The sequence below is a fragment of the Mustela nigripes genome, chromosome 1 (assembly GCF_022355385.1).
Source record: "Mustela nigripes isolate SB6536 chromosome 1, MUSNIG.SB6536, whole genome shotgun sequence".
NCBI lineage: Eukaryota > Metazoa > Chordata > Mammalia > Carnivora > Mustelidae > Mustela > Mustela nigripes.
Genome location: NC_081557.1, coordinates 78,655,695 through 78,680,006, shown reverse-complemented (window position 1 = coordinate 78,680,006; position 24,312 = coordinate 78,655,695). Strand labels below are relative to the sequence as shown.

General features: G+C 43.7%; 1 protein-coding gene across 8 annotated transcripts in view; it reads left to right on the top strand.

Moving 5' to 3' along the window:
• NTM (neurotrimin) overlaps positions 1-24,312 on the top strand; it is a 932,320-nt gene that overhangs the window by 513,743 nt on the left and 394,265 nt on the right. For 4 of the 8 annotated variants that reach the window (XM_059413613.1, XM_059413659.1, XM_059413668.1 and 1 more), the window contains one exon: positions 19,393-19,477. In XM_059413613.1, coding sequence (XP_059269596.1) covers positions 19,393-19,477 — 85 coding nt within the window. Of the gene's footprint in view, positions 1-17,729; positions 17,827-18,551; positions 19,478-24,312 lie in introns of those variants that run through there. The other 4 variants (XM_059413651.1, XM_059413630.1, XM_059413621.1 and 1 more) reach the window with 2 other exon arrangements.

Below are 24,312 nucleotides of genomic sequence, written 5' to 3'. Positions count from 1 at the left end.
GCCCACTCCTCCAAGAAGCAAGAGTATCTTTCTCCTGAAGGCTGCAACTTCTCACTGCGGGTGGCCCACAGCAGGGGCACCAGCCTGCCTCAGTCCACCAGGTCAGTGCTTCTGCCTCCAGACAGGAAACCTTTCTCCAGCCCACCTGCTGTTCATTCCCTGAGAACCATCTCTCACATCCTTTCTCTCCCCCAAGGCAGAGCTCCAGTGTCATTTTTGGAGCTTAGAAGTCACTTTGAACCTTTGAGTTCTATGATAGAAGATTCCTCCTTGTCTGAAAGGATACAGGAAGGCAGAAAAAGCTAAGAACACGAGAGAAGGACAACATATTTGTCCAAAATTGAGGATGTGGACAGTATGGTGTTGGCTATTTGTAGGAATTTATAGTGGGGTTAAGGTTTTAAAAACCTTTAAAAACCCCCTTCAGGGGCTTGATTGTTCAGGTGAAGGCCCTTTGAAATCACATCACTGCTGGTCTAAAATACATTTGAAAGTGTGAATGCTGGAGGAGGAAAGGGGGAGCCAGAAGCCCACTTGTGCAAATATAGGGACATAAATGACTCAGTTTCCTTTTCTGTGAAGAAGATAATGATGCTGAGTTGCTTTGCTGGCAGATCAGCTAATGGGTGGGTGTTGTGTTAATTAACGGCATAAGGAATTGCAAAAGCATAAAAACTTAAGAAGAATCCTGGCATGCTATGATTTTGAGTGCATTAACCAGCCTGCGTATGCCAGTGTTTATAAAAGTGAGGGCATCAGAGAAAGCTGGCAACAGAAAGCAGAAGGCACATGCACAAAGAGCAAAAGCAGCTCAGGGCTGAGTAAAGGAATCTAAAGTTGAGTGCCATACTCCTAAAGTTGACAGATTTTTCCTGGTCAAATGGAAGTGCAATACTTTGGTTGCTTTGGGGGGAAAATTACTGAATCTTTATTAATGGAGTCTTAGAAAATTAGGACATCGAAGAAGCCTGGAGGTATGGTATCCAAACCCTCAGCAACAGTCCCTGCAATCTAGAGCCTCACTGTTAGTCTTCATCATGATTGAGATGCTAGATTTTGGTGACTGCCTTTGTCCACCCCATGCACCATCAGCTGACTGTGGTCAAAGTCAGGTTCGTGCTGGTCTGAAAGAATGCACCTCCTTCTTCTTGGTTAGGGAAGGATATCCAGCCCATCTAATGTGTAGAGTGATCATCCATGGTTGCAAATTGAGAGACAGGAAAGTGAATATCTGGCATTTTTAGCCTCTGTCATGGGAAGCAGACTCTGCCAGAAGAAAAGAAAGGAAGGGAGAATAAAAGAATTTTATACAGATGTCAGCACCTAGCATCTTTGTAAACAATCGACTTGTAGATAAAAATCCGGGATATGTCAGAAACTCTTTACTCTGCAAACACCGGAGACAATTGCGCAGCTTCTCTCCAATGGCCAATGATATGCTTGCCTAATTCCTTTGTCCGCAGTCGCTGCCCCAATGTGTGGTCAGGCTGCAAAGTTTTGGCTTTGTAGTGCTTCCTCCCACCAGTGGGTCATCCCCAACAGCAGGCCCTCCAGGATATGCACGTGGTGCTTGCCTTGTAGATTGGATTCCTCTATTGTGGCTCTGGTGTGCATCACAGAGTATGTGAAAGAGAGCGTGGGCACAGCCAGCAGCTTTGCATTCCTGGGAGGTTTACTTGCTTTGCAAAACCGGACATGGTAAAATATGTATATGGCAGTCCTGCAAACCATTACTGAGCTCCTGTTTGGCCCTGAAAGGAATGGGGGCTGTTCTATGGAAAGAAACAGGCAGAAGGCCTGGTGGGAAATTAGTCAGATGTCCAGCGACACTGCCTAACCCCCAGGCTTCCATCTGCTTGCACCGTTCCCTTCCAAACCAAGCACCACTCGTGTCTATTCAGTAAACGCACTGGCCATTCCCTCACTCTTCTCAAATGGCAAACCAGCCACCACAGCAGCAAAGGTTTCTTCCCTATTAGACCAGAGCAGCATATGAAAGTTGTTCCTTCTCCTCCCTCTTTCCTGATGAATTTTTCATCATTAAAGGGAAAATGTCATTTTGGTGACAGATATTAGTATGATTGGTGTCAGGAATGAATCTTCCTTTCTCTGTCAGCCTTGCTTCACACAATCCTAAGACAATGTTCTGTTAAAAGGCCACTTCCATTTCCAACTCAAGCAGCGTGTGAGAAGGGCAGGCTTCGCCTGTGATGGATGGGTTCAGTCAAGGCTGGAGCGGTGCCAGGGAGCGCAGCTGGAGCCTGACCCTTCCACCACCAGGTGAGCCAGAGGAGGTTTCTGGGAAACTCGTGTCTTATTTCTGGCTAAATTCTGTTGGGAGCATAGTCTTAAAAAGGGGGAAACCTGCAGCTCTATTTGGTAACAAGGCTTTGAGAGATAGATTTGCCATCATCGGTGGCATACAGAGTGATACAAATCTGAACATTTACATTGGAGAGCTGACCTAGAAATGGAAATTTTTGTTTTCTTTCAGCAGAAATGTAGGCCAGCCTCTCTAGGTGTTTTTCTAGGTGCAGTTCTTAGCCCTGAATGAGCTGGAGGTAATAATATGTTCCCCTCTACATCATGCCTCAATTCGATGCTCTGCATAAAATAACCTTTCAGAACTCACTTAAAGCTCAATTTCCTCATGCGTAAAATAAAGATAATAGTACCTAGTCTATCTCTCTCAATTACTGAGAGGCCAGTTCAATCTAATGAACTAATATTCTGGGCCACATACTTTGCCAAGCCTTGGGCTTGTCTGAAATGAACAAGAAATGGTACCTGCCTTCAGGGAGCTTAGATGAGTTCAGACAAATATACAAAAATTTATGTTATAAATATCTATATAATATAATATAAGTCCTGAAAAAAGGTTTGATTTTTACCTAAAGGGAGAGAAGGGCAGGGGGAACATCAGTAAAAGCAACTTTTTTCATGAAGGAAATTAAATTCTAACGGCTCCTTGAAGTCCCAGTGGGATTTAGAAAACTGTGGATGGAAGGGATGGGAATTCTGACAGAGCCAAATAGTCAAGTGTCTGAGATACATAGAGAAGCTGAAGGGTAGAGGTGGGGCTGCAACAGGGACTAAGCCTAGAAAGTTGGCTTGGGATACCCTAGGGGTCTTGATTGCCAAACTTGGGAACTTGAGCTATATGACATAGGAAGGAAACACTTAACAAACATTACCGAGCTATGCTTTGGAAAGATAGAGCTCACTTCTGTGTATGGGATTGTTTATATCAGGAGCTGTCTGCTTTTCCTGACCCAAGTCTTAATTTTAAAATATTTGTCACATCCCCATTCCTATGCAAAATTAAGTTCATGGACAAAATCAGCTACTTATACACTTTCTTTAAAAAATGGCTTGTATAATGGATCTACGAGAGAAATAAGTGGAAAGTGATTGATAATCAAATAAGCATAAAATACATCTTTGGGACTCGGCAATACCACAAGATGTGAGGAAATGTGGATGCCTGTGTTCTGGTATAGACTCTCTGTGAATGTGATGGCTACAGTAGAGAAAAAACAGGGTTAGTACTGTTGACTCAAATCCTGTGAGAAGAGATGCTGCTGGTCATGAGATTTTTTAAACCGGTGATTGTTCAAACTAATGAACAAACCAAAGCACTCTCTTCTCTGAGCTTGCAGGTAGTTTCATTCCTGGAGGATTAGGGAGAATTAAAACTTTGCAAAAATGTTCTGTTTATATAGCAAATGGAGGACATCCTAGGCTTAGATTTAAAAAAAAAAAAAAAGAAAGAAAGAAAGAGATTTGGCTCACCTCAGTGCCTCCACACCTGTGACTGAATATCCTGTGCATCACTGAATGTCCAGCCTTCCAGGCCCCCATGCACTAAGTGGCAGCAGTGTCCCTATAATTATGGTGACAGCCAATCTCCTCTCTCCCCCAACCATTTTGCTACCCCCCAAGGAGTCTACCCTTGTGAGAAAGCATCAGGTAGAAGCAGGGTTGGGGGGGGGGGCAGAAAGATGAGTTAAGATTTAATTAAAGTAGTAGAGGAAAGAAATGAGGGTAGCCTTAGTAGTTAGTGGAGTCCAGAAAGGGGCGGGGGATGCAGGAGATGTGCGCACACAGGTGAGATAAGGGATGTAAATGTCCTCGGTAAAGTTTAAAGCGCTATGCAAATATTGTTGCTCTTAGAGCTAAATGTCATTATATTCACTTCACAGAAAGGAAATCTGAAGCACTAAAATGGTGCAGTGACTTTTCCAAAGACATAGAACAGGTCAGGAATTGCATTAGACACTGAATGCCTCAGACCTACATTTTCACTATAATTACAGATGCAAAGGAGCTTCTACTCAGCGTGGAGAATTATAAGCAGAGAACTAGAGCAGAGCAAATAAAAAGATGGAAACAACTTGCGGAAATGGTCAAATTCCAAGGGCTCTTTTTAGCACCTCCTTATTTCATGGAGTACCTGGAAAACTAGGATTCCAAACAACAATCAAATTCTACCATCCAACCACTTCCATGTTTGCTTATGCCCCTAAATATTCATTAGTAAATTTAAGACAGAAAAAGAGATAATTACAAGGAGGGTTTTTTTTTTTTTTCAGGATATTAAAGGTTAACAGGATTCTTGGCATATGTGTCCTGTCAATTTCCATGTAATTATGCTCAATTCCCAGAATTCAGAGTCAAAGTCCCTGTGCCTGTTAATGCTTAAAGATGGTATCTTTGGAAAATAATTTATAAGATCGTTTCTCAAATTTTTCAGGTTCAAACCAAGCACTTTGGCTAATAGTCTGATTATTATTAATGTTATTCTTGCATGAAGTGTGCTAGGAGGTCATAAGTTGGTTGTAGGGATTAGAGTAGATTTTTATGAGTGTAGTGAGTAAACTTTCCCAAGAGCAAAAGGAGTGCACAGAAAATATTTATAAAACCTGATTTATAAGCTTCTCTTATTTTGGCCTGATAAATAACAAGAAGATGGAAAGGGCAACTCAGTTCCTTGAAACTCTACTGTCCCTTGGAGAAAAGAAAGGGGTCCGGTAGAGGTGTCTGTGCAGAAGAAGGAGCAATTAAATGGCCACATGGAAAAATATTGAGACTTCAAAGTCTAGATGTTTTTACATGTTTATTCATTCAATCACCCATCTTACATTGATTTATTATTGCCTATATTTTACCTTGTTCTGTGCTGAGATTGAGTGGTTATGAATAAGACAGTGTCTACTTTTCTGTTCTCTTATAATCTTGCACTTTTCCTTTGTAATATGTACTCCACTTGTCATCCATTGATTATCTGTACTATTATTTCTAATGTTCATCTTTGCAGCAGACTGAAGCCTTGGGGGCTGGCCCAAGAGCCTCACAGGCTCTGTTGTATCACACCACCTACTTTGCAAAGATCCATGGCATAAATGTAAGAAGGCTGCTTTCACCCCAGCTGGTCAATCGGAAACAATTTTCCAATAAACTTATTTGAATCTTGATTTAGGGGAAACTATTCTAGAGCCCTTCTGGCCTTGGGCTTCCCATATCTCTGAAGCACTGGAGCCCCATGCATATTTTGCAGCTGTGTCCAGGAAATGAAAGTGACTAACAGAGTTCCCCAAATGAAGTTGTAGAGAAGCAAATCACAAGGAGCATAAGCTGGGCACATAGGCTTCAACATCTTTGTTTTGGACTATGGCTGTCACAGTGATCATCCACTACAGTGAAAAATGAAGAGTTATATGTAAAACTGATTTCTCTTCATCATATCCTGGAAGGTAGCTCACACAGGGAAACAATGAAGTGGAGAGAAAAGGTCACGGGATCCAGAGTTGAAAGATGTATTGTAACCCAGTTCTGGTTGTGGGAAGTCAAGCCTTCAGAAGGAGGCAGTCAAGGGACCCAAGACGCCTGGAGTACACCTGGAAACAATGTTGAAGGTGTAGAGCAGGTGTCCTAAGACACCAAGGTGTCCTCCTGACCAGGAGTCAGACAAGAAGAGAATAACCATCGGAGAGAAGGATAAGAACAGAAGGCAGTCTGATGAGCTTTTCCCCTGCTCAGGGTTCGCTTTGCACACAAACCACACACACACTTTCTTGTAGCATTTTAAATATCCTCACACTGAGTAGACATGGTATGTAAGGTGTACAGGGGGAAAGGACAAGCATAATCCCATTGTCTCCAATGCTGTGGACAATAGGATTACTGAATAGAAGGGAACATGACATTAGAAAGGTCACATAGGTCACATCAATCCAGATGTCCTAGTTACCTGTTTTCAACATTGGCAGTTTTGCATGGGAATCCTACCTCAAAGGTTAGAGATATACATCAGACACCCCTAACCTAATAAACCAGTATACGTCTGTCACCCATTAATTTATCCCAGCCTTCCCTTATCCTATTTAGATACTATTTCTGCCTGTATAACCTTTTATACAGACATGCTTGTCTTTATCCTTGAACTTTCATCTTTCAATTTCTGGGGGTGCTTCGGGTTTTTAAATTTCTAGCTAGAGTTTGGTCATTAAGTCATGTCCACCCTATCTTTATAGTTCCTGAATACCAAATGCCAGAAAATCTTTTTAACTTTGGAATTTTCCCCAGCTATACTATTCACTTAATTTCACCAAATACTTGTCACTATTAAGTGCCAAGTATTGTATTAGGGCCTCAGGAATATAACAGAGGAAAAGACAGAGTTTAAATGATTAAAAGGATTGTGCATACTACAACTCCTGATGCAATGAGCTTTTACCCTCTTCCAATGAGACAGTTACAGTCAGGTATTTAGGGGGAAGTTAAAACTTATAAGGATGAATAGAACTTAGCCAAGAAAATGCAGGGGCAGTATCCTAGGCAGGAATTCATCATGGGCAAAATCCCAGAGTTGAGGAGGAGGGACCTGTGCTAGTTCAAAATAAGACCAGATTCAAATAAAGACTGATGTGGCTCAATAAAGGAAGATGTGACAGGAGAAAAAGGGGAAAACAGAAGGCACATCAGGGGGTTCTCGTGGGGCTTTGGGCCACCTGGGTGGCTCAGTCGGTTAAGCTTCTGACTCTTAATTTCAGCTCAGGTCATGGGATCTAGCCCGTGCTGGGCTCTGTGCTTAGTGTAGAGTCTGCTTGCCCCTCCCCCTCCACTCCTCCTCCCACTTCTCTCTCTCAAATAAATAAATAAATAAATAAATAAAATCTTTAAAAAATTTAAAAAAGATGTGGGGCTCTATTAAAATTACTGCATGAAGCCATGAAAGACTGAATCAGCAGACGGACGTGGCCATATTTTCGGGAATCCTTTAGTTCCCATTTTTAGCTTGAAATAGATCTGACAAGAGCAACTGAAAGAAATCCGCATAAGAGAGAGGCTCACCATTCTGGAGAAGACAATAAGGAGGGATGATGGCTTAGGCCAGGGGTGGGCAGCTGAGGCTGAGCGAGGTGGCCAGATATGAAAGATATTTCGAAGAAGCAGCCAGGAGAGGGAGAAGGATTGATTGGATTATATGAGTGGGCAGCTGGGTGGAGGAGATATTGAAAGTGACTCCTGGTGTCTGACTTCAGAAACCAGGCGTATGAGGTTCCTCTGTTATTTGTGAGCTATAAAAATAACTACTAGAAGTAATATTGAAGAATTTATACACAGTAAGTTTGAATAAATGTAGCATCTCTTTCTTTTTTTCTATTTTTCCCAATATGCTTTTAATAGGTTTCATAAAATGTGTGACTCACCTTTTTTTTTCTTTTTCTTTTCTTTTTTTTAATATTCTGATATCTGCTGGCAGTATTCAACAGTATCATACTCCAAAATGTGTTGTAAGACTCGTAGTTTGGGAGTCACTGGCCATGACTATTTCCGACGAGTTTTTTCTGGGTTGTAAAAGAAGAACCACTAGCACCCATTTGTGGCAGCTGTACTGAATGCCAGGGTTTTCAATGGGCACTTTACAATTACCATCTCATTTAATCCTCATGGCAAGTATATGAGTAGGAGATGTTCATATTTAATAGAGGAGATAATTGAGGCTCTGAGAGGTAAGAAAATCATCCAGAGTGAACCTCATAATTCAAAGAGCTCAGCCTTCAAGCCAAAGCTGTTTACTTCAACATCCATGTTCCGTTCACTTGGGAGGGCTGTTTCTAATTCCACTTCCCAGAGCCCAGCATCTTAGAAGCACACTTTATTTTTATTTATTTATGTATTTGTTTGTTTGTTTGTTTGTTTGTTTATAGAGGGTGGAACGGAAGGGCAAAAGGAGAGAGAGAGAGAATCTTAAGCAGGCTCCAAGTCTGGCTCGGAGCCTGATGTGGAGGCTATAGTTCACAGTCCTGAGATTATGACCTCAGCTGAAATCAGGAGTTGTTTTTTTAACCATTGAGCCACCCATGTGTCCCTTAGAAGCACACTTTAGATGTTTTCTCCTAAAATATGTTTTATTGCATTTGTCTACTTCTCTGCACACTTACAAAGCTTTGTGGATTGTTTGCAGCTCATCCATGTCAACTGCAGATTTAACCACTTAAGGGAACTTAATATCTTCTGCAAACTTGGTTGAGTTATCTATGAACTGCCTTTGACGTTATTGATAAAAATATTACATTTCATTGGTCCCAGCAATGATCTTGTGGGGAATCTGGAATTAAAATTTCTCCATATAGAAATATGTCAATCTATTCTTGATTTGTGCCTTAGCTTTAAGCTAATCTTCCACCTTTGAAAAAGAAGATTGTCTCCTCATTATGCATTTGTTTTTAATGCATCTTTTATCTTGACACCTTGTCAAAACTGTTGTGAAAACTTAGGTAAATTATTTTCACGTGTTATCCCTTATTCACATGTACACTCAAAACATTTGTCTGTTCTTTTTCACCCAAGTTCAGTGCTACCTGTGAACCAGGTAAGTCCACTCTTCCAAACCACTCACAAGTGGCTCTGTTTCCTTAACTACAGCATCCCTTAGATGCTTTTTGACAAACCAGAGGAAGGTGTACAAAAGGTTTAGGGAAAACACTTCCTTCCAGGAAGGAAAGACTACGTCTACTCTCAAGTTAGGTGGAATGAAATGTTCTCACTTCAGCGTTCATTGCTTCATTGTGAAAGCTCCCAAACTCCTAATGGTAATGCATAAAGATGGGCAGATAAAGTAAAAGTCAGGATGATGAAAAAGCCTATAGAAATGTGTTCAATTATCTCTTGAATCTCTAAGACTGAATAAAATACAGAATAAAGATGCTTTGGATGTGGAGGACTTTTTTTTTTTTTTTTAACTGAAGACACTATACAGATGACTGGTGTCTTTAGATTAACTTGATAATGGCTGATGTAAAGAAGGAAAAATGAAGTGGGATGGTTTGTGTATTAGTCGAGTTAGATACCAAAAGAAGAATATCTTCCACAGGCAGTGCAAATGCAAGTCTCCCTCAAGTAAATGGTTCAGAATGCATGTATTCCTCTTAAAAATGTGTAGGATGGGAGCACCTGGGTGCCTCAGTTGCTAAACATTTGCCTTCGACCCAGGTCATGACTCTGGGTCCTGGGAATGATCCCAGCATCAGGGTCCCTGCTCAGCGGGAAGCCTGCTTCTCCCTTTCCCATTCTCCCTGCTTGAGCTAGCTCTCTCTCTGTCAAATAAATAGAATAAAATCTTTAAAAAAAAATGTGGGATAGCTTCCAATCCTCCACTTTTTCCTCATCCATGCCCCTATGTTCCCCTACTTGCCCATGTCCCTCCTCTGCTCCATCTCTCTCTCTCCACCACCCCCTCTCCAGGCCCCTGTAAGGCAGTGAGGACTTCACAAATTGAACTCAGGGACTTAAACCTTTAGAAACCTTTGGGTGAATTATTTTAATCTCCATCACGTCCCACTTCTTGAGGAAAGTTAACTCAGCTTGAACACTAACCCATCTGATTAGGTGTTTCTTTTTAATCCACAGGTTGCTCTAGTAAATGCACTTGCTGAAACCAGTGAGTGAGTGAGTGTGTGGATGTGTGTGTGTGATGTAGCAATGTTGTAAATGTGTTACAGTCAAAGCAAAATAACATCCCAGAAGTTCAGCCAGGACCACATTTATAATAAAAAAAATATTGATTGATCTCAGGGATAGCAAAGATCAGTTCTACCCAATTACACTCTCACTGCCCCTTGTAAAGCAGTGTGACTCAGGGATTATTTCACAGCTCTTAGTCTTGTGTATACAACAGTTATTATAAAATGGTCTTTGTGACACATAAGATACATGTAACATTTATATGCATATATTTGCATGTATACATCTATATGTGTGTATGTAGAATTTGCCAAGTATCCCAAATGGTTATCCTAAGAAACTGAGGAGAAATTGAGACAGAAACACAGCAAAATGAATCTCATATATGAAGTCCAAGAGGAAAAAACAATTCTAACAGCAAGGAAAGAAAATGAGAGAGAGGAATTAAAAATAAAAAAGAAGAGGAGGGATAGAGATAAAGGGAACACACAATAAGCTCTTAACGCAGAGATGGGGAAAATAGGCCCCCCCAAAGTCAAAAGACACAGGGTATAAAACTTACTAGTTGAGTTGACCTCTAAGACCCTTCTAACCATGAGATTCTAAGAGTGTAGTCTTAAAAGGATGGCTTAAATATTCTCTTTTATGGCTGGATGCCTAGCATAGACTATGATCTAGACAGCCATGTCCCAGCTAGGCTTTAGGGGAAGATTCCCAAATGGGCAATTAATTTAGATTTAATAGGACAGTTACTGTAAGTTTAAATAAATGCCAGTTAAATATTAACAACGTATTTATTGAAGATTAACATTGCTGGTTGCATTGTGGGATTTTCTTTTCCTTAAAGAAACCCTTTATCGGAAGACTTTTAATCATCTTGGCTCTGCCATCGTCTTGCCTTAGATGCGGGGCAGCTCTTTTTATTACTTTTTTCAAAGCATTCTGAATTGTGAAGTGCATACCTTGGTGCAGGAGAGAGAGGAAGGACGTGAGGAGGAGGGCTTTTTCTCCCCAGGAAGGACTGATAAGTGAATAAGAAGGATAAAGTGCTTTTGAGGGTAGTGTCAAGAAGCATTAAAACTATAGACTATGAGAGTTGGAAGGGCCCTTGGAAGTCACCTAAACCAAACTCTTCCTTGCGAAGCAGAGAAAGCAACTTGAGCCTCCACATGCAGCCAGCAGGTGGCAGGCAATACCCTGTACCCCCACTATGGAGACCTCATCATACTCTAGGAGTTAACTTTTTTTTTTCCCATTTGAGTCTTGTTTTTTTTTTTTTTTTTAAATTTTTTATTTTTTATAAACATATATTTTTATCCCCAGGGGTACAGGTCTGTGAATCACCAGGTTTACACACTTCACAGCACTCACCAAAGCACATACCCTCCCCAATGTCCATAATCCCACCCCCTTCTCCCAAACCCCCTCCCCCCAGCAACCCTCAGTTTGTTTTGTGAGATTAAGAGTCACTTATGGTTTGTCTCCCTCCCAATCCCATCTTGTTTCATTTATTCTTCTCCTACCCACTTAAGCCCCCATGTTGCATCACCACTTAGGAGTTAACTTTTAAGAGGGCATTAACCCATTTAGATGCATTAGGAGGATAAAATCTTCTCAAAGAAGCATGTAGCATGAAGATGCAGGTTCTCTTGGCCACTAAAAATTCAGAAAAAGAAACCAAGAATTCAAAAAAATGCCTTGTCTAAAGTGACCTAATGATGGCCCAAGTTGAAACGGGAACCCATATCCTTTGTTTGCAAAATTATAGTCATATAATGTCCCTCCAGTAAAAAGTACAACTGACATTGTATCTTTTTGAGCAATTTTTTTTCTCTTCTGTTGCTGCTCTTGGCTGGTACAAGCAAGAAGTAAAACCACTAAAGAAAATGCAGAGGAAACTTTAAAGAGAGAAATGAGTAAAAAGCAGTTGTTTGGGGAGAAAGGGATTCAGGGGTAGAGGCAAGCCAAGTTTCTCTGACAGTAAACTTGGGTTGGTAAGTTCCAAGCTGGGGGCTTTGAGATTGTCATTCAGAGAAACCCTAACCCGACTCTAGCAGGGCTGCCTCTGGTGACCACCAGAACTGGTGTATGCTTATGCAGGTAGAGGGATGTCTTCAGGGACCCCTCATTCCTTTCTACAGAAATAATGAGGCTAATCCTGAAACATGGTTCTGGGAGGTACAATGGCAGGAATTAGGAAAGATGAGGCAAGCACAGGATCTTATCAAATGATGAGTCTGAGGAGGCTTTGAATTCAGCCCTCAGGCACACAGCAACAAAGAAGGGCGTAAGAGTCCATGGAAGGAGTGGAAGGAGCTGAAGGAAGTCGGAGCAGACTGCTCACTTAATGATGGGATGGAGGTGTCTCGTCTTTTGTTCAGGTTCTTTCACTACGTTTCACTCATATGTGGGAGCGCAACAGATCAAAGTTCCCAGGCTGCCACAGGAAGAGCAAGCCCGAGCCTGTTTCTCAAGCCCAGGCTGTTTCCCACAGCCTCCATCCTGTTGCTTTTGTAGAACACTGACGCTGAGACACTCTGGTGGGAGCTGGAGGGGCACCCTCTTCCTGTCCTGGTTTGAAGGCTAAGCTACTTCCCTTTTATGACCACATCTCAGCATGAAATGTCTGCTGTCTGTGTGATGAAACCTCTCAGGATATGTGTGCTGGTGATGTTCACAGGCCTGTGCTCAGTGGGCTGCCCCTGGGTTCTCTGAAGATCAGGCCCGGCGCTCCTCTGTTCCGGCCAGTCCCAGCACAGTGATGCCTGCATTTTCACCCCCACTGTGTGTGTGACGGGCCTGTCGCGCTCTTTACATCTACAGTCTTATTTCTTCATCACACAACCACTTTGTGATAGGCACCACGATGACCTTTATTTTGCAAATGAAGTTATTTTCCCAAAGTCAAGGTCACAACAGCTAGTGAGGAAGATGATGAGTGTTTGGCTTCTAGTCTGTCTGATTCCAAAGCCCATGGTTCATTCTTCATCGATGAATATGTACTGAAAACATCAGTAAACAAATGAATGCAGAGTGTTGGAAGAGTCAGATGTTTTCAGAGTACGTCAGATGTACCAGTCCTTAGTTGTTTTTTGTTTGTTTTTTGTTTTTTAAAGATTTTATTTAACAGACAGATCACAAGTAGGCAGAGAGAGGCAGGCAGAGAGAGGAGGAAGCAGGCTCCCCACTGACCAGAGAGCCTGATGCGGGGCTTGATCCCAGGACCCTGGGATCATGACCTGAGCCGAAGGCAGAGGCTTAACCCACTGAGCCACCCAGGTGCCCCCAGTCCTTAGTTTAAATGAGAACAACTTGAGAATATGAAAGGGAGATTCTGTCCATGCTCCTTCTGGTCTTGGGCTGTGTGGCTTCTGTTCAGCCTGCCCACAGCGAGATTCTTGCCCACACCACCTGCCTCCTTCATCTCCGCCCAATCAAGTCCCCGATTAAAATCATTTCTTGTGGGGACGTTTCCTCATCTTCCAGATTCCATGAGAACCTTCTGTCAGACCCATTCTCTCATGTCCTCCTTATCACAACCGGATCTACTCTTTTGTAAAATTATTTCTTTAATGTCTATCTTCCCTATTAGACCGTGTGCTTTATGAGGGTACAGCTTAAGTGCACTGCCTAGTCCATAGCTAGGATATAGCGTGCACTAAACACCTGTTTGTTATACACCTGTTTGTAGTACAGGCATTTCTCAATTATGTTTGTAAATCCTCGAGTCTACCTCCTCCTCTCCTAATGTCACTTTAAATGAAGCTTGGAAAACCATGGTCAGTGCCTGGAAATCTGCACAAGCTGATGGGTCAAATGGATTCCAAGGAAGAGGTGTATTCTAGCTTGCTTCTCTTAGCCAATCAGAATCTTCTCAGGACTCAGAGGGAGCAGGGGGTTGAGTTCATTGTAAGTTCAAAAGTCATGAATGCAAATAAAAATAAGAGGACTGTCAAACTTAACAGCTCTATAAGCAAATCAAAGGCAGGGATTGTGTCTTTTGTTCTTGTAGCACTAACTCCAGCAAGATTCCTGCTGCATCGGAAGAGCTCAGAATCTACCTGTCAATGTTTACTGAATGCACTGAATTCAATTGAATAATTGGATACCCAGCGGTATTCTGAGCAGTAGTAGTATCGTTCTTTGGTAGTGCTCTCTCTTGCCCACAGGTGTAGCAGCCAAAGGAGATATTTTATTCGTTAGCTCTGAAACAGTGTCCTTACCCGATACGTGTAGCAGAAAGCTCTACCGGAACAGGAGCCAGGCATCCTGAGTTGTCGATCTGGTTTACCAGTTATGACCTTTATGTCCTTATGATAATGACCCTTCCCTCCTGGGTTCAATCCCCCACTTTATGAAATAAGTGGGTTATACGAAGTATGTTCCAAGGTCCCCTCTGACCAGATCATTCTGTGATTCTTATTCTGACCCAAAACCTAGGTAAGGAAAAATTCTGCCCCACGGTAGAATGGGACGCGCCCCTTCGGGCATCTGGCTTTTGCTTTCAAGGTACTTTGATTTTAATCGTTCATTGTGCTCTCCCTTCCTTTTCTGTCTACCTACCGATTATTCTTCTGACCATCTCTCCCCTTCATGTACCTCTTAGAAAGGTGCGTGGCTTTCAAAGTCCATAGATAGCCTAACCTTTGCCACTTCTTCCTGCTCTCCTTTTCTCCTCTCTCTATTTGTGACCCCTTTTTTCTCCTCGGAGGCTTCTTCCCCTTCTTCAAGTTGCTCTTTTGCTCTGTTGAAATCGTAACATGCTGGACTCTAGCCCAGATGAACAATGATTTTATTTTGATCTTATATTCATATAGGTGGAAAAGAATGGCATGCATTTTTTTCAGAGTCCAGCCCACCCCTGCTCCCCTAGAGGTAGCTCTTTATCCAGACCCACACTACCCTTTCTGATTAAACTTTTCAATGTCTGCTCTGTGCCAAGCCACACTAACTGCCCTGCATTTCTCATCTTCCCGCCTGTGCTCCTATTTGGAATCTCCACCAGGAGAGGGGGGCCTTTAGCCTCTTTAGAGAAGGAGAAGCAGAACTGGCATTTCTTAAGCTAGTGCTCTTCTTTTGGTCTTTTGTGTGTGTGTGGAATATTCATGGCTCTTTAGTAGCTAACCCAGGCTTGTTTGCTGTAGGTAACAGAGTAAAACAAAAACAACCATGCCACCAGTTTCCCTATCACTGGGAATTTCTTTCCTGTTCCAACTCTGCTTTAGTGTGCAGATGCTATTGCTGCCAGAGGTCTCTATCTCTGTCTCCTCACCTGCCTGCCAGATCTCCAAGGTCTGAACAGCAGGATCCCCTCGCCCTTTGCAGTCAAAGGATCATTATAGGAAGTATGATTGTTTTCTTTTGCTTGGTGTGTGTGTGTGTGTGTGTGTGTGTGTGTGAGAGAGAGAGAGAGAGAGAGAGAGTGCTTGAAAGGCATTGTCCTATAGATATTTTTATAACCTGAAGCAATTACAGCTGTCAGCACAGACACAAGATGTGACAAGTTGATTTATGTGTACAGTATATGTGTATGCAGGAGGGAAGGGAGGAAGGAGAGGGAGACGGGGAGTGGGGGGAAGAAGGTGGAGGTGGGCTCTTGTTAGGAAACTGCTTTCCAGGAGGCAGAAAGGAAGTTGTTTCTCTAAAGAACACAAATAATGAAATTGCTCTGACTGTCATCCCTTTTTCATTAACTTGGATATGCTGGGAAAAATAAAATAAATCCAGCAGTTTTTATGAAGCACGAGACAGGATATAAGATAAGCCACTAAGTGTTGGTTATATTTAGGGATTAGAGCATGGGCAGGGAGGTGACATATGATTTTGATCTTCATCTATTCAAACAACTTCATCAAGGAGTCCAAATGAAATGGATTCTGCCTTGTTAACTGCATGGTCATCTCTGGCCTTTCGCCACTTTCTAAACATCTATTTTTTAATAAAGTTTGCGTCCCTGGGCCCAGAGGGCAGGTAGGAGGTTCCAAGTGGTTTTTCTCTCTGCACCCTGAGCCTTGCCCGAGCTCTGCTGAGTTTCCTGCCTGATGCTACAGTTCAGCACTCTCCCTTCAGGGCCAGTGACAAAGATGGTTTTACTGTCTTAGACCAATGGCATGCAGACTGGTATAAACTGAATGTCTTAAAGAACCCCTATGAAGAAATATTTTTCTGCCCAGTCATAATAATGAAGTGGTGGCAGGCAAAGTATATTAATAAAGCATCTTCCACCTTAAATGGATTTCTAAGTATTTTCCTGTAGAGTTAATCATGTATGTAGGTCCCTTGGGAAGGCTGGTTGTTGTCATTATCCACATTCCCAGATGCAAAAAACTAATGCTCGTTTGTACCTACTTGGGAATTAGATGCAGGATCCAGGACTAGAATTTATTATAAAAGGAATTATCCCTGCCATTTCCAAGACTGTAGGGAAATGACTCCAAAGCCCAGAAGGAATCTCTCTCTCTTCCCCACCAACCACTGTAATTATTTCCAGCTGAGGCTGTGGGGATGTGTTTACACACAGGGGTTGGTGGGGGAGCATGAGGGACAGGTAAAATGTATATATGGATCGTTTAGTTAACTCCATGGCTTTAGGGAAAGAAGAACCCCAAATTCAGCACACTATAAGTCAGCAAACACAATCTCACTCTTTACTTACTACTTCCAAACTTCCCCATTGTAAAATGGACATAAAATAGGGTCTTGCAAGAATACACTGATGCAGAAATATGTTCTCCTTCTTTGATTTTTTTTAATATAAACAAAACTCTCCTGGTTTCCATAGATGTCATTTTTTGTTTGTTTGTTTTTGCCCCCCCCCCCATAGTAAAGTCATTTGTTGCAGCCATAAGTTGACAATTGATTTTTTTGGTGTTATACATCAAATAGTCCCCGCTGGCCAAAAATAGCAGATGGGTTTCCCTGACAATTTAATCTCAAGAGAAGTCACCAGAGAGGAAGAGAAAAAAAATGACCCTAATGATGGATTAATTGAGATCTTCAATGTAAAGTTTCCCAACTTTTCTGGTTGATCAGTTTCTAGTCAACTATTAAAAAGGAAAAACACGTTTGCTCAGTATGTCTTTGTCATCCTGGAGTACGGCTCCCACCCTACCTCTATCCCTACCAATCTAAAGTAGTTAGAGGAGAGAGTAGGAGGGTGAAATGCTTGTTTCACCTCTAACACACATGATATCTACGTGTAAGTGGTGGTTATTACCTGCAAGGTGAAAGGACTTCTCTGGCACCAAAACTCTTATAGTTAGAATGATTCAATCTTTTTGGTTTTCACTGGATGGCTTTGGGAAGAACATTGTTTCTGTTATTTAACAGCTGTTGAATAACAAGCTTCAACAAGCTTCCTTGTTGAATCTGATAGAAAGTAGAGGGAGGAAGAAACAAAGTCACCTTTGGTTCCCTCTTCTCTATCCCCTGGGAGAATCTGGGTCAGTGTTGGGGCCTCAGACCTGGAAGTTCTTGAGAAGAGAGTATGCTCATGTTGGCACTGCTCTGTGGGCTGGGCTGCTCTGGGTTTCTCCCCAGCTCAGGGGTTAGACCTAGGAAGGGAAATGCACATTTGGTCTGAGGTAGACTTAAGGGAGAAATTAAAATGTACGTATGCAGGGACTGACAGGAGCCAGAGTGGAGAAGTGACGGAAACTGAGACAAATCCAGGTTTTTTCCCTGGGTTTCAAGATTTTGAAAAACACACCTCTTAAGATGAAATCAGCTTTGCAAAACCGTGAAACCCAGGGAACATGGGAGTCCACGGTATAAATAAAGCAAGTAGCTCACACTCATCTGAATGAGCACTTTTGCAGGACTAGCATCTTTTAAGGTCGACAAAACAAGAATAAAAATGTAAGTGAGTGTCTGAACTTGACCAAAATTTTGATGCATTTTTGCCAGTTTCACATACTAAGGGGCTTCTGTGAGTTTGCATTTATTTTATATATGGAAGATCTCTGTTTAGTATGGTGATGTTGAGTGTCCAGTGCTGGAAAGTAGCTTCCGTGGGGTGGGGTAGGGGTGGGAAGTGGAGAGCTGGTGGGGTGGGCATTGACCACTGAATAAAAATTAGATTATTCTAAAACATCCTTCGAACACTGTAAATTTACTCTAAATGCTAATGGATTTAATCTGATAATTTTAAAGGTGCATGCAAGCATGCTGCAGGGTTTTCCTTTCCTAGTTAATTAGTTTGTGACCCTTATTAAGATGTCTTGGGCTTATTAAGATTGTGTGGTAACTTTGCCTTTCTTCTTAATTTGGAAGTGACAGCTTCTCAAAGGGGGAAATGGTTAAACTTCTCGCCTTGGCTGGTGCACTGCCACGGCGTGGCGCGGCAGGGGTTAAGGTGGGCGCCCGCGCCCGGCGCCCCGCGCCCGCCCGCCGGGATGAGCGCGCAGTCCGCCCGCTTGCTCGCCGCTGGCCCAGGAGAAAGTGGCGGTCAGTGATGGAGCTGCTGCCATGACAACCCCGGCGGTCGGGGCCCGCGCGCGTCGGGGCTGCTCCCGGGAGGAAGGCGGCGCGGAGGCCGGGGGCGGCCGCTGAGCGTGGCGTCCGCGCGGCTCCGGTGCCGGCTGCGCCTCGCCTTCCCCAGCGAGCGACGAAGCGAGCGAGGGCCCGCCGCGGTGCGCTCAGCCGGGCCGTTCCTGCCTCGGTCACCGCAGCGGCGCCTGGCCCTGCCGAGACCCGCCGGATCGCAGCGGCTGCAGCGCGCATTTCGGCGGGGAGGAAGTTGACCGGAGGCTGCCGCAGGATCCCTGGATCCGGATCGCGCGAAGCTTGGCGGAGCCGCCTTCTGCGTGCTCTACTTTCCATCTTGGCTATTGTTACGGATTGTTTTTCTGCCGGCGGTCCTTCCTCCGAAACTTACAAATAAAGTGTTGGATTTCCCCTTGTTCGAACTGAGGAATTGCAGACCACCTCTGGGGAGCCGGATCTGACCCACCCTCTGTCCCCTTATGGTACCAAAGTGCTTACTCCACTCCAAAGTGCCATGTCAGAACTGCTAACGGGAAGAAGGGACTCCTGAGACGTGCCCACACCTTTGCACCTGCCTTGCGCTTCCCTTTTCTTGGCCATCTTCCCTGGCCGAAGCAGCAGCGAGGAAGCCCCCTTCGCTGTCCTCCGTGGAAATTGGTTACCCGAGGCCGGATTTGGGGGAGGAATATTAGACTTAGAGGAGTCTGCGCGCTTTTCTCCTCCCGCGCGTCTCGGTCGCCACTAGTTCACTGCTGGGTCCCTGAGCTCGCTTCCTCACCCCACCCACTTCCTGTGCTCGCCCGGGGGGGTGTGTGCCGCGCCGCAGCCAGAGTTCTCGGAAGTTGTGGCTGTCGAGGATGGGGGTCTGTGGGTACCTGTTCCTGCCCTGGAAGTGCCTCGTGGTCGTGTCTCTCAGGCTGCTGTTCCTTGTACCCACAGGAGTGCCCGTGCGCAGCGGAGATGCCACCTTCCCCAAAGCTATGGACAACGTGACGGTCCGGCAGGGGGAGAGCGCCACCCTCAGGTAGGGAGCTGTTTTTCTTCTATGAACTGACAAGGATATGTATGGGTTGTTGGGGGAGAGGGGCAGGGGTGCAGGTGTGTGCTCCGGAGCAGCTGGCATGGAGGTCGCTGGTTCCTTGGGCTGCAAGATTCATGGATGAGCTGAATGCTCTGCCCCGGGAACGTGGTGGTGTTAGGGAAACGCTCAGAGGTTGGGGAAATGATCTGTTTCCCCAAAACTGGCCTCGTTGGCTCAAGACTTGGTAAGCGTGAGAGGCGGCTGAGGCAGGGAGTCACCGGGATTGAGGACAGTGGCCTGGTTACTGTGTGTGCCCGAACCTGGTGACCATGGTGACTGGGGACCTGGCGGGGGCTCGATGTGAACAGTCATCTCTGAAGTTAATGAGTCCCAAAGGACAAGTGTGGCTTCGTGTGAATGCCTTCACTCTGCCCATGGCATGGGGAGTTGCCAGTGGGCTCCTGTACTCTGGCAGAGCTGCTGTTTTGTCCTGGCATGGACTGTATCTGAGCTTTTCTGGAGTGCCTTCATACTATGAGCTGGTGGGTAGAAGGACATGTTTATTCTTGCCTAAACATGGCTTTCTGAGATTGAAGTCATGGAGATGTATGTGATTTGTCCATGGAAAATATAATTTACTGTGGTTAGCTGTTCTCTCTTGGTGCTGTCCACTGAAGCAGTATGTGCAAAACTCACCTACTGAATAGACAGACAGATTTCAGCATTGAGATGGGTCCTGATTGGCTTCTGGGGTTAAGTCTTGCAGAAACTGAGGAGGAGAAGAATCTTGGCTATGTCTTGTGTAAGGTGGGATGAGTCAATGTCCCTGATTACCCTGTCTACTGACATGTTAACTTAATTTCCGGTGTCTATACACTGCGTCACTCGTAAGAGGGTAACAGAGAATTTATGATGATTATAATGGGGGATCTTACTCTCTAGAATTTTAGAAAGAGTCAGCATGAGGTAGAAGTTAAGAAGGTTCCTGGGAAGAGTGATTTCTCTGCCTCTCTTTGATATGATTTCTCTGCCTCTTAATATGCCTTCTTATATAAAGTTTCTCAAACTGGGCCATCAAGCTGACTGTAAGGCAACATGGTAACATTCCTGTCTTTTGCATATGAAGGTTCTTGGAAAGATCATCTTGGTGCTGGTGTCCATTCCTTTGTCCCTGGTGACCCTTCTCCTAAAAGTGCATTGTTTATAGATGGTACCCTCAAGGAAATACCCATAGGACAGAAAATGTTGAGGATGAGGACTTGACAGTCAGACCATTGTCAAAGGAAGTGTGTGATTTAAGGACCCACACAGGGCTTGGAAAGCATCCCATCTTCCACTGCCTTTGGGGAGCTAATGTCCATGACCCCAGTGAATTTCTCATTACTCACTGGTTCAGAAAACCTACCTCTTCCACCAAGTCCTTTCAGGACATATTTGAACAAAGGTTAAATATCTAACTGCCTCCCACCCCAGAATTACTAGATATGCTTTATAAGGGAATTTCATGGAGCTCTAAAAATGCTGTGATTTCAGACTACTTGATGAGAGATACAGAAATGAAGCCCTACCACAATGCAGTGATGAATTTAGTGTTCTCTGGATGTTCCCTTTGTCCCTAATCCTTAGCTGCACGCAGTAGTTCCCAGGAGATAAGAAAGAGTCATTCTCACATGGAGAACATTTTAGGAGCAGATGGGATGGCATTTTCAAGGAGAAGGTGGAAGGTAGTTAGCTCTGTAGAGATTTGTGTAAAAGAAACAGTAAAGGGGCCCTAACAGACAATGGTCTCATATCGTATAAACAATGATGGAGGTTGGATGAGCCAGGATTGGGTCTCAGCCCCAGAGGCGAGACCCCAAGGCTCATGAGAACCTAGACTCCGGAAAGTGGCTGAATTCAGCAGATGATGAGCCAGGGCATGGGCCTTTGTTAGGAACAGCTTCTCATTAAAATTGCATTATCATGTGCTGGCTGCTTCTCTATCTTTACCTTTCCTTCCAGGGCTTTCTTGCTCTGCCTGGGCTTCCCTGTCCCTGTCCCTTCCAGGCCCTAAGTCTGCTTACATTTTTGACACCTGCTCTGGTCTTATTTGGGTGTAGATGGAGGAAGTGGAATATGATGGGGCTTCCTCTTTAGACCCAACTCTGCCATGGCATAAAGGCTCTCCTAGGACAGACCTTGCCATTCTGTGCCATTCTGTGCCAGTCCCTGGGACTGGATGTCTGACTGACATGCAGAAGGAAGACCATTCCTGTGGATGGAGCCCTACAGAGCAGAGATTAGAGGAGCTAGGGTGTGACTAACACCAACCCACTGGCCATGAGCCTGATGTAGGATGTGAACTGGGCAGCAGGTGTCACAGACGCCTTGCACAGAGGATGCTCTGCAGGATGACCTTCATTCTTCTCAGGGTCCATGCACTGGAACAAATGAGGGCCACCATGTTGGGGTGAACTCTCAGGCATAGTCTCTGCACTGTGTAATTCTGTGTGCAAAGAAGCAAATAGAAATTTCAGAATGTATTTTGTTTGCACAAAAATTGCTACATTTGCACATAACCTGACTCTAGGTTGTAGTTGTCCAGCAGCTCAGGGCTCTGGGTTTCTTTGTTTTTGTGTTTTGTTTTGTTGCTTTTTTGTGTATTTATGTGGATCTTTTCTTTTTCTTCCCTCTTTTCCTTCCTCTCTTCCTCCATCCCTTCTTCTTTCCTTTCCTTTCTTTCTCCATCTTTGTTCAGCGTGCCACCAAGCTACGCAGAATACAACTAGGGAGGCCCTTGAGCACCTCTGTTCTGCCCTGGAGGGCTGCTCTCTCCACTTCACGGTGGCTGACAGAAAGGGCCATGCTTGTAGTTTACTTCTCAACCAGCAGAGGACTTTTTGCTCTGGTTTTGTGTTATTCTGCTTTTGTTCTCACCAGTTTTATTTTTTGAAGTTCTCTTCTAGTCCCCATAGAACGAATGCTTCAGCAGCAGATTCTAATGTGAGGAAACTTTTAAAAATGTTTTATTTCATCCAATTAGCACTAACGATCCTTGTGGAGGTATTGGGAAACCTTTCATCCAGCTGTGGCATTGACAGCCTGAAAGGAATCGCAAACAATTTGCAATCTCCCATCCTTTCTGGCCTCCTGCTGTAGTCTGTATGCATATATATACACACATATACTTATGTATATATATATATTTTTTTTTTGAAGGGTGAGGTGCCTTAATAAGAACATTAACCAAGGTTTAGGGAGCACTTGCTCTGTGTCAGGGAGAATTCTGTTTTACATAGTACCTCACTTGTTGTCTAGCTTCCTAATATTAACATTTAACCCTAATAAAGACCCTGTGGTGTAGGTGCTATTACTCTCCCCATTTTGCAGATGAGGAAACTGAGGCATGGAGAGTTTACTTGGTTTGATTAAGGTTGCGTAGATAGGAAGTTTTGAAGCCAGTTGACGAGTAACACTGTTAATAAGATGAATAGCATTCCCAGTGATCGATCAGTTACCGTAGTTACTGATACGATCAGTTACGTATTTTGTGTACATCGTAACATTTAATGCTCCCAACAACTCTATGATATACACTTAATTTCTCAATTTCCTAGCTGAGGAAGCAGAGGCCCAGAGTGGGGAATTTCGGTAGCATCACACAAGTAGCAAGGGGTAGAGCTGGGGCTGTAACTCAGAACCTTGCTCCCTGATCTTGTGCTCCACGTTTTGCCCACCGCACTCTGTGTTCTAATACCTTGCTAGTACTTTGAGTGTCCTCTAGTCATTCTGGCTTAGATTCTCTACTGCAATGTTGTTGAACTTTCTGTGTTCTTTCTCCTCGTGCTTTGGGGGGCAACTGGTGCTTGGAAAGCAGAGATCCTGCGGTATAATATCATGAGCACTGTGTGCTCCCAGATGTTTCCTGAACAAATAAAATGAATGAAAACAAAATATAAACAACCCCCAGCCTCTATTCCATTTGTCTCTTTGCTGCATTTCTTCATCATGTATTTTAAAATACAGCTGTGGTCCACCAACAAAGACTTATTGAGTGGTCCTTACAAGAATGGCTCTGAGCTGGGTTTGGGAGTGTTAAAAGGCATGAGGCTTAGACTTTCCGGGGTATTGAGTCCAACTCAAAAAGCTGGATGTAGGCAAAGTGGTAGCTGATTAAGGCAAAGAGGTGAAGTAGAGTATGCCCGTTAGCGTATGTGAACGTGAGGTCAGAAAAGAGCTTCCCGACTGGGCTCCTCTATGGGAATACTGAAGAAGGACTGAGGAGTGGGAGAGACTGAGGTGCCCAGCTGTGTCGATGTCACCAATTGGAGAACTTCACTAAGTGTCCATCTGTAGCTTGGCAATTCTGATGAATGTATTTCATGCTATCGTAGATTCTCCCAGTAAGGTAACAGTTACTAAAGTGAATTATTTCATTGACACCATGTGGTAATGTCAATTTCATTGACACCATGTGATACTGATAAGTCAGTATCAGAGATAAGTAGTAAGTCACTTATATAGACTATATGCTTTGCCATTGCACAATGCTTTTTTTTTTTTTTATGAGTTAAGAGGAAAAAGTCTGAGGAATGTACATGATTGAAGTTGAGTTTTGATATAGCAACTCCATGGGCACAAAATAATGTGTTTGGATATTTGAGAAAATGCATAGAGTGCCCTTCCAAACATAGGAAGCTGTGGCACACTTTATTTGCATCGTGTAAAACACTTAGGATTTCACTTTAGAACAGATGAATTCTCTCTTTGTCTCTCCAGCTAGTCCATGGCCTCTTGAGGGCAGAACTATGCCTTCTTCATGATTGTATCCCAGTAGCCAGCACATGACTTGGTCCTAG